The sequence below is a fragment of the Gymnogyps californianus genome, chromosome 8 (assembly GCF_018139145.2).
Source record: "Gymnogyps californianus isolate 813 chromosome 8, ASM1813914v2, whole genome shotgun sequence".
Taxonomy (NCBI): Eukaryota; Metazoa; Chordata; class Aves; order Accipitriformes; family Cathartidae; genus Gymnogyps; species Gymnogyps californianus.
This window is the reverse complement of record NC_059478.1, coordinates 25,544,200-25,562,175: the sequence shown is the minus strand read 5'-3', so window position 1 is coordinate 25,562,175 and position 17,976 is coordinate 25,544,200. Positions and strand designations below refer to the sequence as shown.

Below are 17,976 nucleotides of genomic sequence, written 5' to 3'. Positions count from 1 at the left end.
CTGAGTCACTGCAAGGAGAATCCTCTCTTGCACTAGCCTATGCTGGACCTGTTCTGTAAGGAGCTTAATTATCCCTTCTTGTGTTTTGAAAGTACAGTTGATGATATGCCTAAGTAAAAGGGACACAGCATCATTCAGAGCTTGTCTGAGGGTGTGATGGGAAATCATGTTTGTTTGTATGTATATGTTTCCTTGACAGAAGTTGAGAACTTGTGGCAAATGTTCAGTGAATGAATTTAGACGACTTGTGCTTAATAGCCTCCTGTGCTATTAACAGGCAGGGCAACAACCACAGGTGGTGTTAGAGGAGCCTTGAGGATTTTATAAGCCTGTTAAGGGGCTACATTAGTAATATACAGCATTTTGTTATTGGAAGGCAGAGTCTGAAGTGTTAGAGATTTCTTTTCTTGCATGTTTAAACATACGGGAGGCTAAACACAGTGGATCATGCAGAGCAGGTTTTTTGCTTGAGGAGGGTGTTGATCGTATGTAGGCCTTGGGTTTTTCCCTTTTGGCAGCATTTTACATTGTTTTAATTGTCCTCTCTCAAGTGGCTTTTGTTTTTAAAACTGTTGGGCAAGAAGCAGTTTCTGTTTGTTTTGGTTTGGTTTTTTCAAAATAAGAATGGAATTGTTTAATTATAGACTGCACTAGGACTTTGGCCTTGTTCTGAATCCACAGTCTTATCAGTTTTGAAAATCCAATATTGTTTTCAAAATTCTACTCAAGCCAGAAGCTATGGCATATGCCTCTTCTGAAGTAGTTCACTATCTATCCTTAGAGTCACAGAACAGTTTAGGCTGGCAGGGACCTCCATCCTTGCAAGCACATAGTTAAGAAACATTTAAGGAAAGTGAAGTAGATGCTTTAATAGATGTACCACTCAGATGAGTTGGCAGGCATTAGATGGCCTCACTAACTTTGAGCTGATGGGCACAGATTTTCTCTGCTCATTTTCTGTAAAACCAGGAACTGAGTATTCCTTTCTCAGTATTCAGCTCTAATCTGTAGCTAGTGGTTTGTGTCTGTTGCTACAAGAATCTGCAGGGCTTCCTGCTGTACTTGCATGCCTCTCCAACCTAATTTCAGCCTCTCCTTCAAGCCTGCCTCTGTTTTCCGGCCACCTTCCTAATCTGACAACTCTCTATTCGCTTCCATTTCTTAATTTCCTGGCACACAGCATCCTCAGACTTGGAGAAACTTGCATAGTAGTACAGGCTCTGGTGTCAGCATGAGATGCTGCTGAGCATTCAGAGACCAGATCTGAGCCACTGCCAGGAGGTTAGCAGACAGCATACACTCCAGGGGACATGAAGCTGTGAGCCAGTTAGTGTGGAGCAGCCACGGCTTAATAGTAATAGCATACGATCTTATCCCATACACATTTACCATGGAATGGATGCATGAGCAAGCACCCATTTTAGATGGGAGGCAAACAAATTTATTTGTGCATTGCAGGTTCTATAGGCCTATGCTGTTACACTGAAGCGGATAACATAGCATACAGTCTAGCATATAAAAGCCACTTAATACCTTTTTGCGGATCTTAAATTATTTGTTGAACTCTGTTAAGCAGGTTTATCTGAATTTCTGAGAGAGAGGTCAGGCTAAAATCTTGTTATAATTACATGTATATATATGCACAGAACGAGTCATGCAGTTTGATAATTCCTTCTTGAAGGAAATGAAAGCCCTGACAGCTGTGTGTATAGAAGATGAGGGAGAGTTATTATGTGTTGATTGGGATATCTTGAAATTGCAGTGCTTCATAAACAATAGCTAATTGTTACAACAGAAGTTTTATGGCTATCAATTAATACTGGATAATAGTAAAAAAGTGCACAAATGCCCTGCTGCCACAATCTGAAGCTGTAGCTTTACTGGCTCAGTGCAGGATCTGACATGCATTGGAGCTTTCTGAGGCAGGGAGCAGGGCTGTGGCAGTGTGATAGGAACACATGGTCTGTGATGGAGGGGTGGACAGTATTGTTTCAGTCAGCAGCTGCAGCTGCTGTCTGCCTGACGTGCCTCTCCTGCCATCTTTCAGTCTTTCTTCTTGCTAGTGTACTACCTTGTCAGTCCTTCTGATTCCATCTCAAGTATCTGGTGTGGTATTAGATGTTTCATGGGTCTAAGAGTATATTTGGGCAGGCTTGGTTTTAAGGTGCTGTATATGTGGCATTGGAACAGTGGTGGGATAACTTAAGGGGCGAGCCAGCCTTTCTGTGCACCTGGCTCCTCTTGCGCATCCTACTTGGTGAGTTCTCCTTATCAGCTGCCTCATGTACTGCACCTTACAGGTGCTGTGTGCAGGGGTGCATGAAAGTGCCTTGAAGTCTAAAATGTTTCCTGGGTGCTCAGAGTTGTGTTGTCTGCAATAATGCATGCTGGCAATGTATAGTATGGACAACAGAGTTTAATGCAGAGGTATGTGGCAAAAAGTGCTGTAAGAAAATCTTGACTGCTGCTTTAACTTTTTTTTTAAGAGAATCCACAGAATTCTTTGAACTCATGCACATTTTTAGTTCAATTAATTTTTTTTATAGCTGTGTCATAAACCCCAGGAAAAAATTTACTACGGAAATCCTTCCAGACATGTTAATTTTTATCTTGGGCAAGATAATTGCTATTGGACAATTTTGACGTGTTGCACCGTAATAGCTTACTGAATTTGACACTGCTGTTTTTACCATCAACCGCAATTCATTGTTTTGAGACAAGAATGCTGTTATGTAGCAGTTTGGAAAAGACTTTTTTTTTTCCCCCTTCTTCCTTGCACAGTGTATCCCTTTTGTACTCCTAAAGCTCATCTTAATGAAAGAGCCTGTGGCTTTTGAAGAGAGAGGATTTTTTCAGTAAGTTCCTCTGTGATAACTGAAAACTTTCCTTCTCTGCTTTTCCTCCCAACAGCAATAATTTAAGTAAACTATAAATGCAATTAGTGGAGTTTCAGGCCTTCGGAGACCTTCCTTTTTTTAGTATGTGGTTTACTTTTGGAGATAGCACTGATTGGGAAGAAAAAAATATTAAAAGCTTAAAATTCTCAGAATTGTTACAATTGTGCTGAATTATCCTTTTACAAGGAAGGGAAAGTAAGTTCTTCAAGTGAGAATGTCCTTCTGATATACAGCTTTCACAAGCAGAATCTATCATTAAAAATATTTCATTTTCCTTCTTTCTTTTTTCCTCCCCTCAGTTCTTAGGCACCTTTCTATGGAGAGCCTTTGACCCTGGAATGGAGAAAACCACACAGACATCACTTAGGTCTCCTCTTCTAAACCATTATGGTACAGCAAAAATTGTAGGCATACATTGCCTTCCAGACGGCAATTGCACACTTTTGAGAGTTTTAAAAAGCCCTGGAACACCATTCCTTCCCTGCTTCGTCCTCCCTCCATCTCCTGTAACACTTGCTAATCCCTACTGTTATTCCATCAGTGTGATTCGTATTGTTTGAATAACTTTAGTTTTACTTGTGTAGCATTGCAAATATTTAACTCAGCTTTGGTGATTACAGTAGACTAGCCTGTAAACCCTAGAGAACTTAGTGTCTTTAGAACTATAGTTCCTATTATCAGTCATTCTGCAAATATTCCATACAGCAAAGGAATTGTTCCCAGTTTAGGTATTACCTGTTTACCAGCGCCGGTTTAGTTCCTGGATAAGATGGCTCTGGTGGTTGTCTCTCAAAAAAGAGAATAGCTGCAGTGCTAAGTTGATCAGCCTGTGCTTGGAGACAACTGAAGAGAAGATCAAAGTTGTGTTAAAGGTGGCACCAAGTAGAAAATTAAAAGAAATGAAGGGTCTCTCAGCTTCATCCTGATAGAAAATGTTACTCATCTGCTGGATACTGCCATCCAATTTCTAGCAAAAAAACAGTTTAGAGAATTATTAGGGAAGCCCTTTACTTCATGTAAGATTAAAGGTTTAGGTATTACCTAATGTGTACAGTCAAGCCGTACTGCTTAGAGGCTTCCAGATCAGTTTGTATTTCTTAATATCTTGTGCTTTTCATTAGCTACCCTTGCTTATTGAAATCTTCCTTAGGCACTTTATATAGTCTTTCTGACTGTAGTATTGAAAAAAGAAAACTCAAGAGGAGGAGCAAAAAAGCAGAGGGGTGGGGAGACTCTAGAGATGTTTTGGTCCTTTGTCTCTCCTCAGATTTGGTCCCTAATTCTGGTCCAGTTTGGTCTCATTTGCATACATAAAGCATCTTCCTTGAGCGTATTAGAGGTCTCAGGCAGTATGTCAAGTTATTTACTTATGGTCTTGTGGAACTGGCAACTGCTGTGACTTTCTGGAGAAAGGAAGTGAGCAACTGTGCAGACTTTCTCTTGGATGTTTTTGTTGACAGCTCTGAGAATATACCTGTTAATTCTAAACGTCTTTGTTTGAGGGGAATGAGTCTTGATACAGAGTAGTGTAAAAAAGACAGAATTTACTTTGAAGTAACTTTAAAAAAAGATTAGCATGCTATGATGACAAAGGATATCTTTCAGATGACTTTCAGCAGCCAACAGCTGGCATTTTTAAATGTCTCCTGGTTGTAGGATGCTGCAGAAGGACTGCTGTTTAAACTTTGTAAGAACTCTAAGTATGTGTAAAATTCTGCAGATTAAATTGATCCTTATGATCTCTCAGCCAATGAATAGCATGACGTGTGGATTAATACTGTAATAAATCTCTACTTGTGTGCTTTATTCTTTTTGTCCTTAGTTCAGATATTTTTCGTAGCATTCGTTAGAGCTACAGCTTCATTTTATATACTTCCCTGGGAATAGGAAGAAGAGGGGTTCTTTCAGTGGTGCTGTACTGGTGCCAGTGCTGGAAAGTGTAACGTGTAGAGGCAATCAGGGCCTTTGTTGGTATAAAACCCAAGTACCAGAAGTTTAAGTTTAGCCTTACCGAAAGTATGTCAGAGACATCGGGTCCTTTGTTAAACTATGGTTACTTTGTACCCCTCCTGGTATAGACTTGGGTATTAGAACTGGATATATTTAATTCCAGGAAGGTATGCTTTGATGACAGGAATGGTTACGTGGTATAAAACTAGAGTACCTATTGCTATTATTTGCTTGCCCCTTTTGCTGCTTTTGTTGTAGGACTGGAAGTCCAGCCAGCACACATCTGTGTTATTTCCTCTGTTAATTTGGTTGTTTGGGTTCATTAGCTTTTCCCTTTTAGGAGTCATTAAGAGTCAGGCCTTGCATATACTTGCTTCAGGGTCAAGAGAAAACCATTCATCTGGATCCCAGGGATTTGACCTCTAGAGAAGAGTAATGGTAAGCTCGTCTGATGCAGCAGTAGTTGCACTCCCCCTTAATGACTGGGGACTGTGTGAGAAGTTTGCTGTAGGACCTGAGGAGAAGAGTAAGGGTCATGACAGCAGAAGTAGGGTTTAAAACAGAGTGGGAAATAACTCAGGTGTTAGGAAGACTAGGCTAGTCTGTAATGTAAAAAGTGGGAAATCATTCCATTTCATTGCAACTGTTTTTTCCAGCACAAAAATAGAATGAATGCATCACATAAGATGTCTGTTAGGACTGTTCACTGTCTGCATAGTGCTTTATGTTTCTGTTCTTGAGAAAAAGGACTTATCTCACCACAGAAAAATTGTTGCAAGCTAATAGATGTTTTGAAATATCTAGTTAATTCTATCATCCTTTTTTAAAATACATAGAACTGTGGAGTCTTTTTACTTTGGGGAATAGAGTTAAGGTGAACCTACAAGATGCAAAAATCTCTGTTACTGTGTGCCTGCTTACTGGCACATGTGAATATGAGCTCAATCTTTTTGGGTTAAAAAACCCAACCAACTGAATGTGTACAGAAAGACAAGTCTATTGCCTGCGCTTTCTACTTCATTGTGCATGAACACCAGGGCTAAGTTAGGAAGAACTGAAAATATCACCTTCGTTGTTGCATACAGCAGCTATCTTGCTGAAAGGAAACAGACATAGGTAATAGGGACTTTTCTTAGACCCAAAAAGTTAGAAAGCTTCTGTTTATATTCCAAGATGAATGTGTTTATAACATGGCAAAGCAAGTCTCTAGCAATATCTTTTTGACATTTTAAAGATCCTGAATCTTTAAAAAGTGATAAGCCTTGGTATGTGCTTCAGATTTCATGTAAGTATCATTTTTAGGTTTTGCTTAAATTATTGTGACATTAAAAAAAAGATATCTATAAATTTGAATATTAGGTACTTGTATGTGTGTATGTATCTGAAATAGGTTATTTTAATAGCTTTGTCCAGGACCACATGTAGACCTTGTGCTTTTTCTTGTTCCTGTGTAGCTTGCAAAATGATTCCTAGTACATCTTTGATCGTTTTGAAATGCAGTTATAATTTTTTTTATAAACTTGGTTCAGTGCAGACACTTCCCTTCATCTTTTGATTGTTCATAATACCTTTTTAAAAATACTTGTCAACACTTGAGCCATATTTGGTCTTAGTTTTGCACTCTTCACAGCATATGGACTGTCAGTTTCAGTTTTGCTGTAACAGTTCACTTAGGTTCTCAGTTTAATTTATAAAAAGTGGCTGAATGCACTCTCAGCAAATGTAGATTGATGCTTGATGACCAACTCTACCTCATCCCTTCTCTGTGCTATACAAGGTGTCATATTGTTTCATCTTCAAAGCAGTTTCCTTTTTTCCCCTGGATTCATCCTCTTTAGAGGAGTACAGCATATGTCTCTTCAACTTGAGAGATCCACATATGAAAGGCTTAATATATGTGACACTTCCCAGCTTGCAGAATTGAAGAGACCCATTCCTGTACCGTTGATCCTTCTCAAGAAGCATGGGTAGCTCTAGAAGCAACGATGCCCTGATGCAATATTAACTGGAGAGTGCTAGACTAACCAACTGTATTGGATTGGGGGGAGGAGTGTCTGCCCTAACTTTATTTTTTGAAAGGATGCATGAAAAAGGAAAAAAAAAATAAAAATCCCATTTCCAGTAATGATTCAGTCTAGATTATCAACTCTAGGAAGGCTGAGTGAGGGTTAGAAGGACGTGAGCACCATCATGCTGTTTTATCAGCTAAAGACGTCTCATTTTTGTTGACATAATGCCGCAGGCACTTGTACTGAGCCTAGATGATTGGTTATTCCAACAGCTGAAGAGTTGCAGACTCTGGTACCCATTACTGTACCTTGTACATGAGATTTGAGTTAGGCTGATTAAAAGGTAGAAGCAAATCTGACTCATCTGTATGCACCAGTGGATACAAAATTAAATCTAAACATGGTACATGTAATAAGTAAATTAGACTGTTCAAAGTCACTAGAGTTTAAAAAGCTTGTAGAAAAGGGGGGGTAGTGTTGGTATTTGGAAAATGTCACACTGTTTAAACCTTATGCTATAACTTTAAGGCTTCATGAATTATTTTGTAACACAAAAAAGCAGTGTGTCTAAGACAGTGAAGTTATTTCACAGAAGTTAAGACAAAGTACATATTCTTTACTTTGTTTATATTATTTTCCTTGGGAACTAAATATTTTTGTGAATTAGTTAAAAGGAAAAAAAGACTTCAGTCCCAAACACAGCTTGATGTGCTGCACATACCAAAAAAGTCCATTTAAAATCACACAAGGGGGCCTGGCTTTCAATGACAGGAGGCAGGAAATTTAGTGTTCTGACTGAAATTCCATCTCCAGTTCATACTCTTGCAGCCTGATGTTGTGGCATATGTGGTGTGCTTGACCCTTTAGTTCTTTCTCCAGCAAAAATGATATAGGCCTCCACAGGAGTTTCAGCTAAGTCTGTCTGATTTGTAGCTTTGCAATTTTGAGTGCTTAAATATCAAAAGTCAGTTTCTTGGAAAGCATGTAAAGGACCTTATTTAAGTTAGGTGATCTTTCAAAGTTTTTTTCCTACATCTGATGGCTATTTACTTTTTCACAAATGAAGGCTAACCATCTTGTCTGATTGCAGTGATCAGAGACCTAGGGTTTCCAGAAAAACACTAAACAATAGAGGATTTTTTTTTTAACTTCGTTTTTGAGTTGGTTATACCAAGTTAGCCCCACAGAATGCAGGTGACCCTGTGGCATAGCTTCAGTTTGATAGGAAGTTAAATGCTGCTGTACCTGGTTGCAACACTTGTTCTGAGGACAAGAGGAAGCTTTAATTACTGAATTTGTGTGTGTTTTCCTGTGGCTGTATGCCCGATATGATTTGACCAATTCCCCCCAAAATGCATCTTTTTAAAGAGAGTGTTTTCCTATTATGTACATGTGCAGAATTAGAATAATAAGTAAGAGAGGTTCAAGTAGGTCCTTGCTTTACAGAAAGGTGGAATTGATTCTCAAAAAGCTGCAGTAAAAAGCTCAGTTGTGGGAAACAGAAAGCTGACAAAAATGTTGGCTTATGGAGGATGCAAGGAGGGAAGTGCTGGCAGATCCAGTTAAAGGAAAAACCTACTGTGGGTTCGTGGTGACCAGGTAAATTAAACCCATTGGGGACAATTCTGCAGAGAAAGTCTCTCCTTTTACCAAAAGCAGACAAGCAATGAAAGTTGTGTAAGCACTGCATTGTGCTAAAGGCACAGGGAAACTGCTAGCTGCATTTGCAATATGTGGTTAGGCGAGGAGAGAAGGGTGGGTTCTCACAGAGAAGAAAGTTCAGACGTAAAAAGTACTATAATCAGAGACACTAAAGAAATCCTTATGTAAAGACAGAAGCCAAGACTTTGAAAATATGATTCTAACTTCAGGCACACAGTCTATATTTACACATGCAGGTGCTACATCAGAAGTGATGAGCAACCAGTTATTTCAGTGAGAACTTCTGGACGTGCAAGCTTTTGAATTCCAGTCTTTTTCTTAAATGCCTGTGTATGAGCTTAAGAGCTCATGGTTAAACCTCCTTTTCCTCCCCCCCCCAGCTACACAGGCTATATGTTGGATTTAATTATTTTTTTCCCCTCTCGTAGGAGGATGATTGACTTGTTTCATCACTTCAGGGCCTGCAATAGTGCACAAGGAACCTTTTTTATTTATTATTTTTATTGAGATAGATGCATCTAAATATGTTGTGTTCTGAGGAAGGCTTGCTAAATACCTTGCTGGTGGTAACCTCTTCCTCCTTAGAATGTCTCAGGGATAGAAGAAAGTAAGATAAGAGGCAGATAAATGTTGAACTGCAAACGGCGAGTTCCATTGTCTCATTCCTTCTCTCCCTTCCCTGCATGTGTGTGGCACACACATGAAGGTGGTGGTGGGTGTTGTGTGGGTTTTTTTGGGAGAGGGATTTTTAGCATCAGTGTTTTGACACTCATTGTAAGCCTACCGGACCATTTGCCATTGTCTCAAGCAAAAAAGAAAAACATTCTTGAACTGCAACCCCTGCAATTCTTTTATTGTTGCTTTCTGATATGTCTAGGTTAATAAGAGTGAGAAGATGCAAGCTTCTCAACTATTATGGTATGAGGGGGAGAGAGGGGAGGAGAACTGAATACTGCCTTAAGGACTAGATTTTCCTGTTACTTGTGTGTATGAGGAGATGCAGTCCAAATAGATACTGTGATGCTGGCCCTTTAACTTTTTGTCTGGGGTTTTGTTCTTATATATTTTCCAATAAATTCAGTTTGTAGTGCTTTCTCTTCCTCCCCACCCGCCTTCACTCTGGACCCCAGGAAACATACTCTTGAATTAACAAGTGTTTTGTAGTTTCACTTCCTCATTTCGCTTTACTTATCAGCCGTCCAAACCATTCAGAAACTGAGTTGTACAAGAAAATTCCTTTAATGTTTGCTTTTGCACACCACTATTAATAGAGGATCTTGGTGCATTCTATAATTGCCAATAAAGTGTTTGAGCACCCTCAAATGTAAATGGACATTGCGGCACAGCTGGAGCATTGAGGCTTGGGAAGGCACTCTGAAACAGCTCAAAAACAGTATTCCTTGTGCAGAATTTAAACAAAGTTTGTACTATGAGAGGTGTTTGTGCGCTATAACTTTTGTGCTCAGTAGATCCTTGTACTGTTTTATAGACTTCAAAAAATGAAGCAAACGGGTTAGTTATCTGGAGTCTTGCAGACATATAATCTGTGGGCCGCTACTGCTGGTATCTTTGTGGGGAAGGTGAGAAAGACCTTATTTAAATAAGAAGCTCCTTGTCAGGGGCTACAGCTTGGCTCTAGGCAGAACTGAGTGTGTAGTATGTTCAAAATGCTGTCATGATGGATAGAGCCTTCTGCTCTTAACAGAAGTGTTATTGTAGAGATGCTGTTTCTCTTGCCTGTGTCAGCAACAAGGTGCTTTCTCTTCTGTGCCTGTGTGCTAATTTATGCCATTGCTAGCTTGCCATATCCCAGATTCTTATCTGCACTGAAACTAGGCTCTACTTAGAACCCAAATGGTTGTGACTTCAGATTATAAATGCAGTTTTTTTGTTAGGCCTTCTTTGCTTTCTGTTTTTTCTACTAATATAATTACAGGAAAAATGGTTATCAAGGTCAGTTTGTATAGATATACTGGGAGTGTTTTCCGGTTCCAACAAGATAAGCTTATTTCCTGAAGTATTGCAAACCCTTCATACGTATGGGTTGCAATAGTGCATTGTTGCTATGTGCCTGCAGTTGAAGCCTTACTTACAGTAATTTGTTTCTAGCAGCAGGCAAGCAAGCGAACATTAAATTTTGATTGAATGGAATGACAGGAAAGGGATAAATTCAGCATGCTGACCATAAGAGCTGTTTGATGTAGATAATTAAAGGAAGACAAATCTTGCCATATTCTTTTCCATGCCGGCACTTAAATATTTGGAATGCAACAAATGGTTTTCATTACAGCTCCTTCCTGAGTTAGTGCATGTTAATTCTTGTTTGCCCTTATAAAATAAGCCATGCCTGTACATGCCTTTTAGGAGGAGGAGCCAGTGAATCAATCAATGCCACAACTGACACGGAAGAAGAAACAGAGGTAGATCTGTTCCGTTCCTTGGCTTTTGGTTCTGAGTTCTGATGAGTAACCAGGCCATGGCAATTGCATGAGGAAGCTTGCCTTCTCCTCTATGAATAGCTGACACTTTTTAAAGCAAGATTATTTTAATCCTGTAATGGTTAACACCTTTAAAGAAAATACATAATTTTTTATTAAAGAACTGAATTGTTTGTATTGGTTAAAAAGCAGAAGAGAAATTGACTTTAGGTTACAGCCTTTTTTTCCTTTGGTTTTCAGCAACTGAGGAGCAGGAAAGAAAAGTGGCCTTTAGAGGAGGACTTTTGGCTCTTCTTCTGTCCTTTCAGTCAGGCTATTTTTCCTAGCCACTTGAGCCCTTCTGGTCTCTCATGAAAAAGTTTGAGCTTTGTTCTGAAATGTGCTTGCTTCACCTGCATGTTCTGACTCTTTCAGTACTTGTGGTTTTCTCCCTGGCAACATTAGTTCAGCTGCTGTTCAAAAGTATACTCGTACAGCCCAAATTAAACATCCAAATTGTTCTGGTTTAATGTTTAATTTATTTTGTTTGGTACAATCAATGTGTTAGATATTTAATGGAAATGGAAGGTTATGCTCAGAGGTACTTGGGTGAGGTGGTTTTGTAGATTTTTAAACTTTTTTTTTAACAAGTGGACGTCTATGAACCAACTTAAAAAAAAGTCAGTTTAAGCTGGTATCATCTTGTAGTATCTCATATTGTAGTTTTGAACATACTGATACTGTCTTTCTTTTCCAGTTCTGCACAGTTGAAGCTAATGAAAACAGTTGGGGGAGACGAGGAAATTTCCAGTCCTCCCCCTGTAGCTAATTATGCCAGTTGTGGCAGAAGGGTACATTGGCTTGTTGTCTTGCAGCCAGAAGCCTTCAAAGTAGTCACTTAGAGAGTGCTGAGTGTGACAGATGACTGTTAAGCATATGAGAACCGAAGACTGGGTTGTGTCCTCCTTGAAATGGGTGGTTTAAAACTTTTCTTTGAACTTCTGCAGAAAGCTAAGTGAGTGAAAAGGTCTCAACTTTCTTTTATTAGGCATGAGAGTTACCTTTTTCCAGCATTAGAAATGATACAAATATGCAAGCTCTGTCTCTTTTGACACTGCTTCAATGTATGTCGCCAATGTCTGCAATGTTATTATTTTGCTTTCCAGGTCTCCCTTTAGAGTCCAACTAAGTCCAACTTTTAGTCTGGCTTTTGCTCTGACATCTCTCTTACTACTCCTCACTGAAGGTGCTACAGCCACGATTCTAGTTTCTCTTTCCTCCTGCTTCTCTGACTGTGTTTTTCATTCAGCTTCTCCAGTATATTCATTTGTCGCTATCTCAGTGTTTGCTTGTAGCTCTTATTCTTTTCTTACCTCATTTGGTCTGTCATCTTAAATGCACTCTCCACACCTACTTTTCTTAACTACTTAATGCGTTGCCTTTGGCAACATTTGGGCTACCGTATAGGGGTGTCTTGTGGTTATTAGTTGCTTTTTAAATGGCAAGCAGTGACATTTATAGCTGAGTAAATAGCAGGCCATCTTTTTTCTGGCTTTCCTGTGCAGTATCTGGTGGCTTATTTATATTAGAACTACATATTGAAACAGCATTGGTTTTCAAAGTAGCATTGAAAACTCTCCGCAATTCCCTTCAGTCTTCCCCCTCAGGCTTGGCAATATTTGGAGTCTTTGTTTTTGAGCAATAACTGCTGGCATCATGTGAATCTGATGTGCCTTTTCTTTAAAAGCTTCTAGTTCTTATATTAGTGTGTTCAAACCTTTATTTTGAATTTTGAAGGCTAAAATCTGACAGCTGAAGTTCAGTATTAGTCTCTTAAAATGAAGCATGTAATGCTATGTGTAAGTACCATTATACGCTGAATTTCATTCCATTCCTCATTTCATGTGCTTGAGTCTCATAATGTGACTACAAGTGCCTTGCAAGGAAGCAGTCCTATTATCCTGTTCTTAAGTTAGAATAGCATGTTTCCCTATGCCCTGACTGTTGTGTGGGAAAGGGCTATATACTGCTGCTTTTGCATTTCATAGCATTAAGCTATAACATCAGAAGCCTCCTCAATGATCTTTGATCCAGAAAGCACCTATGCTTGGCTGAGCTTCTGGGTAACTTGTCCTTCGAAGAAGCTACTGCTTTCTTTCCACATAAGGTTCAGGAGAGGTGTAACAAATACAGTTTTGTTCTAGCAACAAAAGCATGAACTCTTACCATGGATAAATTTGTAGGAAAAGAATATTTCTGTGAGCTAAAATGGTCTTTTAAACCAGGGTTCAATTTGCTGTGTTAAGTTGTAGTAAATGCAAAAATAAACAACCTGAAGCAGTTACTTTCAGACTCTGGCAACCAGATAAACTGACTGTTGGCGTCCTGTTACATGACAAAAAGCTAGCAGTAGGAATAATGGGTAGCTGTTTTCACTGCAACCTGATGATACAGAGTTTGAAAAGGTCTGAACACTGCTCCATTTAGCTGTGAGGTCTCTTTATGAAATGTAGTGTCCTTTGCTTTCATTGTTGTAGCCCCATCAGATCTCTGCTCCAATTGCTTGTACACTTATGCAATGGCTGTTGGTGTTGCAGTAGAATAATGCTTTGAGATGATGTGTGCACTGTAGCCTTACTGTACCAGCATTGAAATGTTTCAGGGACAAAATAAAATCCAGTATTCTCTTTGGGAGAGGTGCGCTTACTATCCTTTAGGATATTCTTACCACACAGAGCTGGTTTGTGCTAGTAAGAGATTGAGAACAAGTATTTTTCTTTCAGTTGCACTGGCAATTAGGAAATAGTGTACATAATTTTGTGTCTATTCTGAAAAGGCATTGTTGAAGGGCTCTGAAAAAAATAGGCCATCAGGCTGGCTGTTTGCATTATCAGCCTGAATGACCGGAAGAATTGGATTACTTATGTGACACTGACGGAGCACTGAAGTCTGTGGGGTGCTTGCTTTAGGGACAATTCAGGACTCTGCATGCAAATATTAGCTGCTGGCCAGCTAAAATCTGAGATCAGCTGGAGTCTTCAAGATGTCTATAGGAAAATCTTAATTCAGTTATTCACTTGATGATTAGCCTGCTGTGCTTCATAGAAGTACACTAGAAATTAGAGCCAAAACCAGAACTTACATCTCTAATAGATGAGGTTTGAGTACTTGCCAGGTGGCAGTTTCGGATAGGAGGCCTAGTGGGTTTGGTATGTATGCTAGAGTCAGGTTTGATTCTTGCTCTTGCAGCTCATGTATGCTGTGTCCTATCTGTGCGTCAGTTTTCACCCAGCCCATGCTAGAATCCAGTCCTTGCAGTTAAGATGGCTTAATGACCCTGCAAGCCAATTTAACTGGAAGGATGCTGGGGGAATAGATATAGTAGATGCACTTAACTAGTATGGCAGCAATGGATCAAATCAGTAGGCTATTTTATTGAAAAGGAAAGCATGAGCATGCTCAAAATAGTAGCTAGTTATTGTCACATTTCAGTAGGTATGTCAATACTCTTATAGGTTGCTTGTTTTATTTTATTAGCATTTCTGGAGCAATTACTGTCATGGTATGGCACAGTTTAACCCTAACCAAAATAGAAAGCCAGGCCAGTGATTCCCTTCCCCCTTGCATTCTCTTGCCAATGAATTCAAGTATGGTAGTGCTATATGGGTGGTCTGTTATTGCCCAGTCAGAAAGGTGAAATGGTTTGAGATAATTGGTAAGTGTCACTTTATAATGGGGTTATTGAACTAGGTGCTTTAGTGCCTTCTGTTCCAGGTTGGTCAATACTGTTCTGATTTGAACATAACTGGATGAGTTATGCTGCTTGCGCTGTTCCAAGGAGGCTGGGAATATATATGAAGTTAATGTAGAAATCTTATTCAGCATTTTTTCCTTAAGCATGCTAGCAACTTGTGATTTAAAAAAAAATAAATTGAATGGTATTGAGCAATGTTTTGGTTTTTTTTTTTCTTGAGTGCTCTATAAGGTCATCTAGCTCCCTTAGGAGTTCAAATAAAAGCAATGAGAAAGAAAGATCAAAGTTGGAAAAGCTCAAAGCAGCATTGTTTCCAACATTGTCAGGTTGGCTGCAGCTCAGTCTAGTTGAGTCTTGAAAATTTCCAAGGATGGAGATTGCATAGCCTCTGAGTCACCTGTTCCAGAGCTGCTCCGCTCTCCTGACACACAAACTCCTAGCATAAGGGACAGGTTGTTTTGGGTCTCTGGCTTGCACCAGCCTGCAATTTCTAGTTTCCAGTGTAGTCATCTGATCAACTCCCTTCCCCCCCCCCAGCTGCAGTGCCTGGGCTATAGCAGTCCTAAACATTTGATTCTTATCATTGGTGTTGTCTTGTTTGCCTTCATTTTTGGAGAGGGGCCAGCAGGCATTTTATTTTGCAAAATGATACGCACTAAGCACAAATTTCTGAGTGATTAAATTAGCTTGACTTCAGCACAAAAGAGAATAGTTTGATAGAAAATTTTATTACTTAAGAACAGGGCAGTGCATTTTAAAATGTCAGTCAGATTACTCTCTAGAGTTCAAGAGCTTTCCTTGCCTAATTGTAAAATACAAATACTTTTTGCCTGTTTGGTCTAGAAATAGTCAATATGAGGAAGCATTCCGTTTCTCTGTACCTTATTTTGAAATCCTTTCCTGTATATCATTGCACTCTCTCCTGCTGTTAGTCTAATGCAAAAGATATGAAACAGCATCTTTAAGTAGTCATAAGAACATGAAATTGCTAAATATTGGAGCATTTCCTAGACCCGGGCACCTTTTGTGGGATTGCCTCCTTTGATATGAGAAGGTAGTTGATATCAACTCTGAAATCTGGCCCAGATTGGAGCTAATTGTCAGTCATTCTTCGAAGAACATTGAGTGCAAAGAAGTAACTCTTGTACTCGCCCTTCGCCTTGATTGTTGCTCAAGGACAAAAGGTGGATGCACAGCACCGTGATCAGGCCAAAGGTTCCTATTTAAAACAAGAAAAGCAAATGCTGAGGGTGAGGATGCTTTGTGCCCGCTGTGTCCATGTGCTGCATGTGTACTTCCCGGCTTGTCCAGCAGTCGACAGAGCTTCTGCGAGAGAGACGGGGGAGAGAGAGGGCTCGCGTCCTGGACTGCCAGTGAAATGTGCCACTGTGCATGGGCTGGGATGAACCCAGTTCCCGAGGGATGTGCAGCGTAGCCGAGGGGAGCAGTGGAGCCCCACGCCGCTTTGTGGTGCCCCCTCCCGGTAAGCTTTGTGTCAGTTAAAATTGGTTTGTGCATCATCTGCCCGAACAATTTAGCCTCATTAAATAGTAACCTGTGAAACTTGTGTATCTGCTGAAAAAAGTTTTCAGAATTAACTGATGAGCTCAGAAGAAGACACAGCCTGACTGTAAGGAAGAAGCTGGTTTTTGTAGACTATCCAGGACGTGAGCCATGACTCCCAGACTTGCTGGAAGAGTCTGGCTTATGTGTGCATAGACTGAAAAGATCGGCTGCATCCACACTGCATGGTGTGTGCTTCACGTTTGCCTTGTGCCCCAGGCTCCAAGACACAAAGAAGCCCAACAAAATACAAGCAAGTTCAAAGTTTCTGCAATAACAAGAGCTGCAATTACGATTTTTATTTTAACATTATAATGGTGGCACATGTTTTGTCCGGGTGAATGACACAGGAAAGTGGAAAGCCTCTTGAGAGAGAGTTGGAGAGCTGCCTGGCACAACGGAGCAAAGTTGGTGCAGCCTGCCACTGTTACATATTTGGACCAGGCTTGGGAGCAAATTATCCTGTCTGCTTCACTTGGATTTTCTTGAGAGAAGTCACTGCATTGCTGCCAGATTTTCCCTCCAGAGTGAGCTAGTCTTTTTGCTTTGTCACTGGTGAGGGGCCTGGAGCTGGGAGTGAAACAAGAAGCTACTCAAAGATGGCATAGCTGCTGTTGTGGTATAAAGGGTCTATACGTAAAGCTTAAGCCCAGTGTTGCTGTAATGATTATTTGGGCAGTGGAGCTGCCGTATCTTAACCCTGGGTTATATTACTTAGCATCATTTGGGTGCTGCTTTGTTTCACTGTCTCTTGTAGCATTTATCTTACACTTAATGTAGGTTCCTTTTCATGAGGGCTACCATTGGATGGGGTTGATGTAGTACTGAACACAGTGGGAATCAGATTGCTGATTAGGACTTGTAGATACAGCAGTGAAAATATGTAACTTACAGCAACATGTTGTAATATTTTTCTTTGATGCTGCTTCAGTTTAGGGAATTGATTTCTGGGAACTTGATCAGGCTCCGTGACCTACACTTGGATACTTAGCCCTCTCTTTGTTGACTTATTCTGTATGGGAGCCAGCTCTTCATCCTTTTTGCCCTTATTTTCCTCACACTGAAATGAAAGGGTGATGATATATTGTAGGTGTTTCAGAAGGGTCTATTTAAATACCAGTATTTAAATACCATAGAGGTAATGCAGTGGTGGCTGTTGCATGCATCTTTAACATAAATAGATTGGTACAGGTGGTGAAGGGAGACATTTTCAACCTCTCTTGATCTGCAAACTTTGTGCCTGCCTAGCCCTTAAGGGGAAAAAAAAAAACTTTTAATGTGTAGCTGAGCTGAGGATGCTTGTGTAATGATGAATTTTACATTCCTGACAATATATGAAGTTAAATAATTAATTACAAATGTCGTTTTGTCTTTTCAGTACATCAACTGTGGTAACTTGGAACAGCTATTAGACAGTAACCAGCATCTGCCCTGGACAGTGAGGGTGAAACTGGCATATGACATTGCTATGGGAATCAGTTATCTTCACTATAAAGGCATTTTCCACCGAGACCTTACATCCAAGGTACCATTTATAAAATTAAGGGAACTTTTTAATGAAGGTACTATAACTGGTTGTTTGGTTCTTTCTCCTCCTTCCAGCAGAGAACTGCTATTATATAAGGTGTGATCTAAGACATTTTGGGAAACAAATTGAAATACAGTTTATAGTATTAAAACTTTCCTCAAAACATGTTGATAGTTTGTATGGGAACTGGAGAAAT

The 17,976-nt window shown here is 39.8% G+C and overlaps 1 protein-coding gene across 1 annotated transcript in view; it reads left to right on the top strand.

The window, feature by feature from the left end:
* TESK2 (testis associated actin remodelling kinase 2) overlaps window positions 1-17,976 on the top strand; it is an 81,628-nt gene that overhangs the window by 41,477 nt on the left and 22,175 nt on the right. The window contains exon 5 of the mRNA XM_050901340.1: window positions 17,631-17,777. Within this exon, the coding sequence (XP_050757297.1) occupies window positions 17,631-17,777 (147 nt within the window). The remainder of the gene's footprint in view (window positions 1-17,630; window positions 17,778-17,976) is intronic.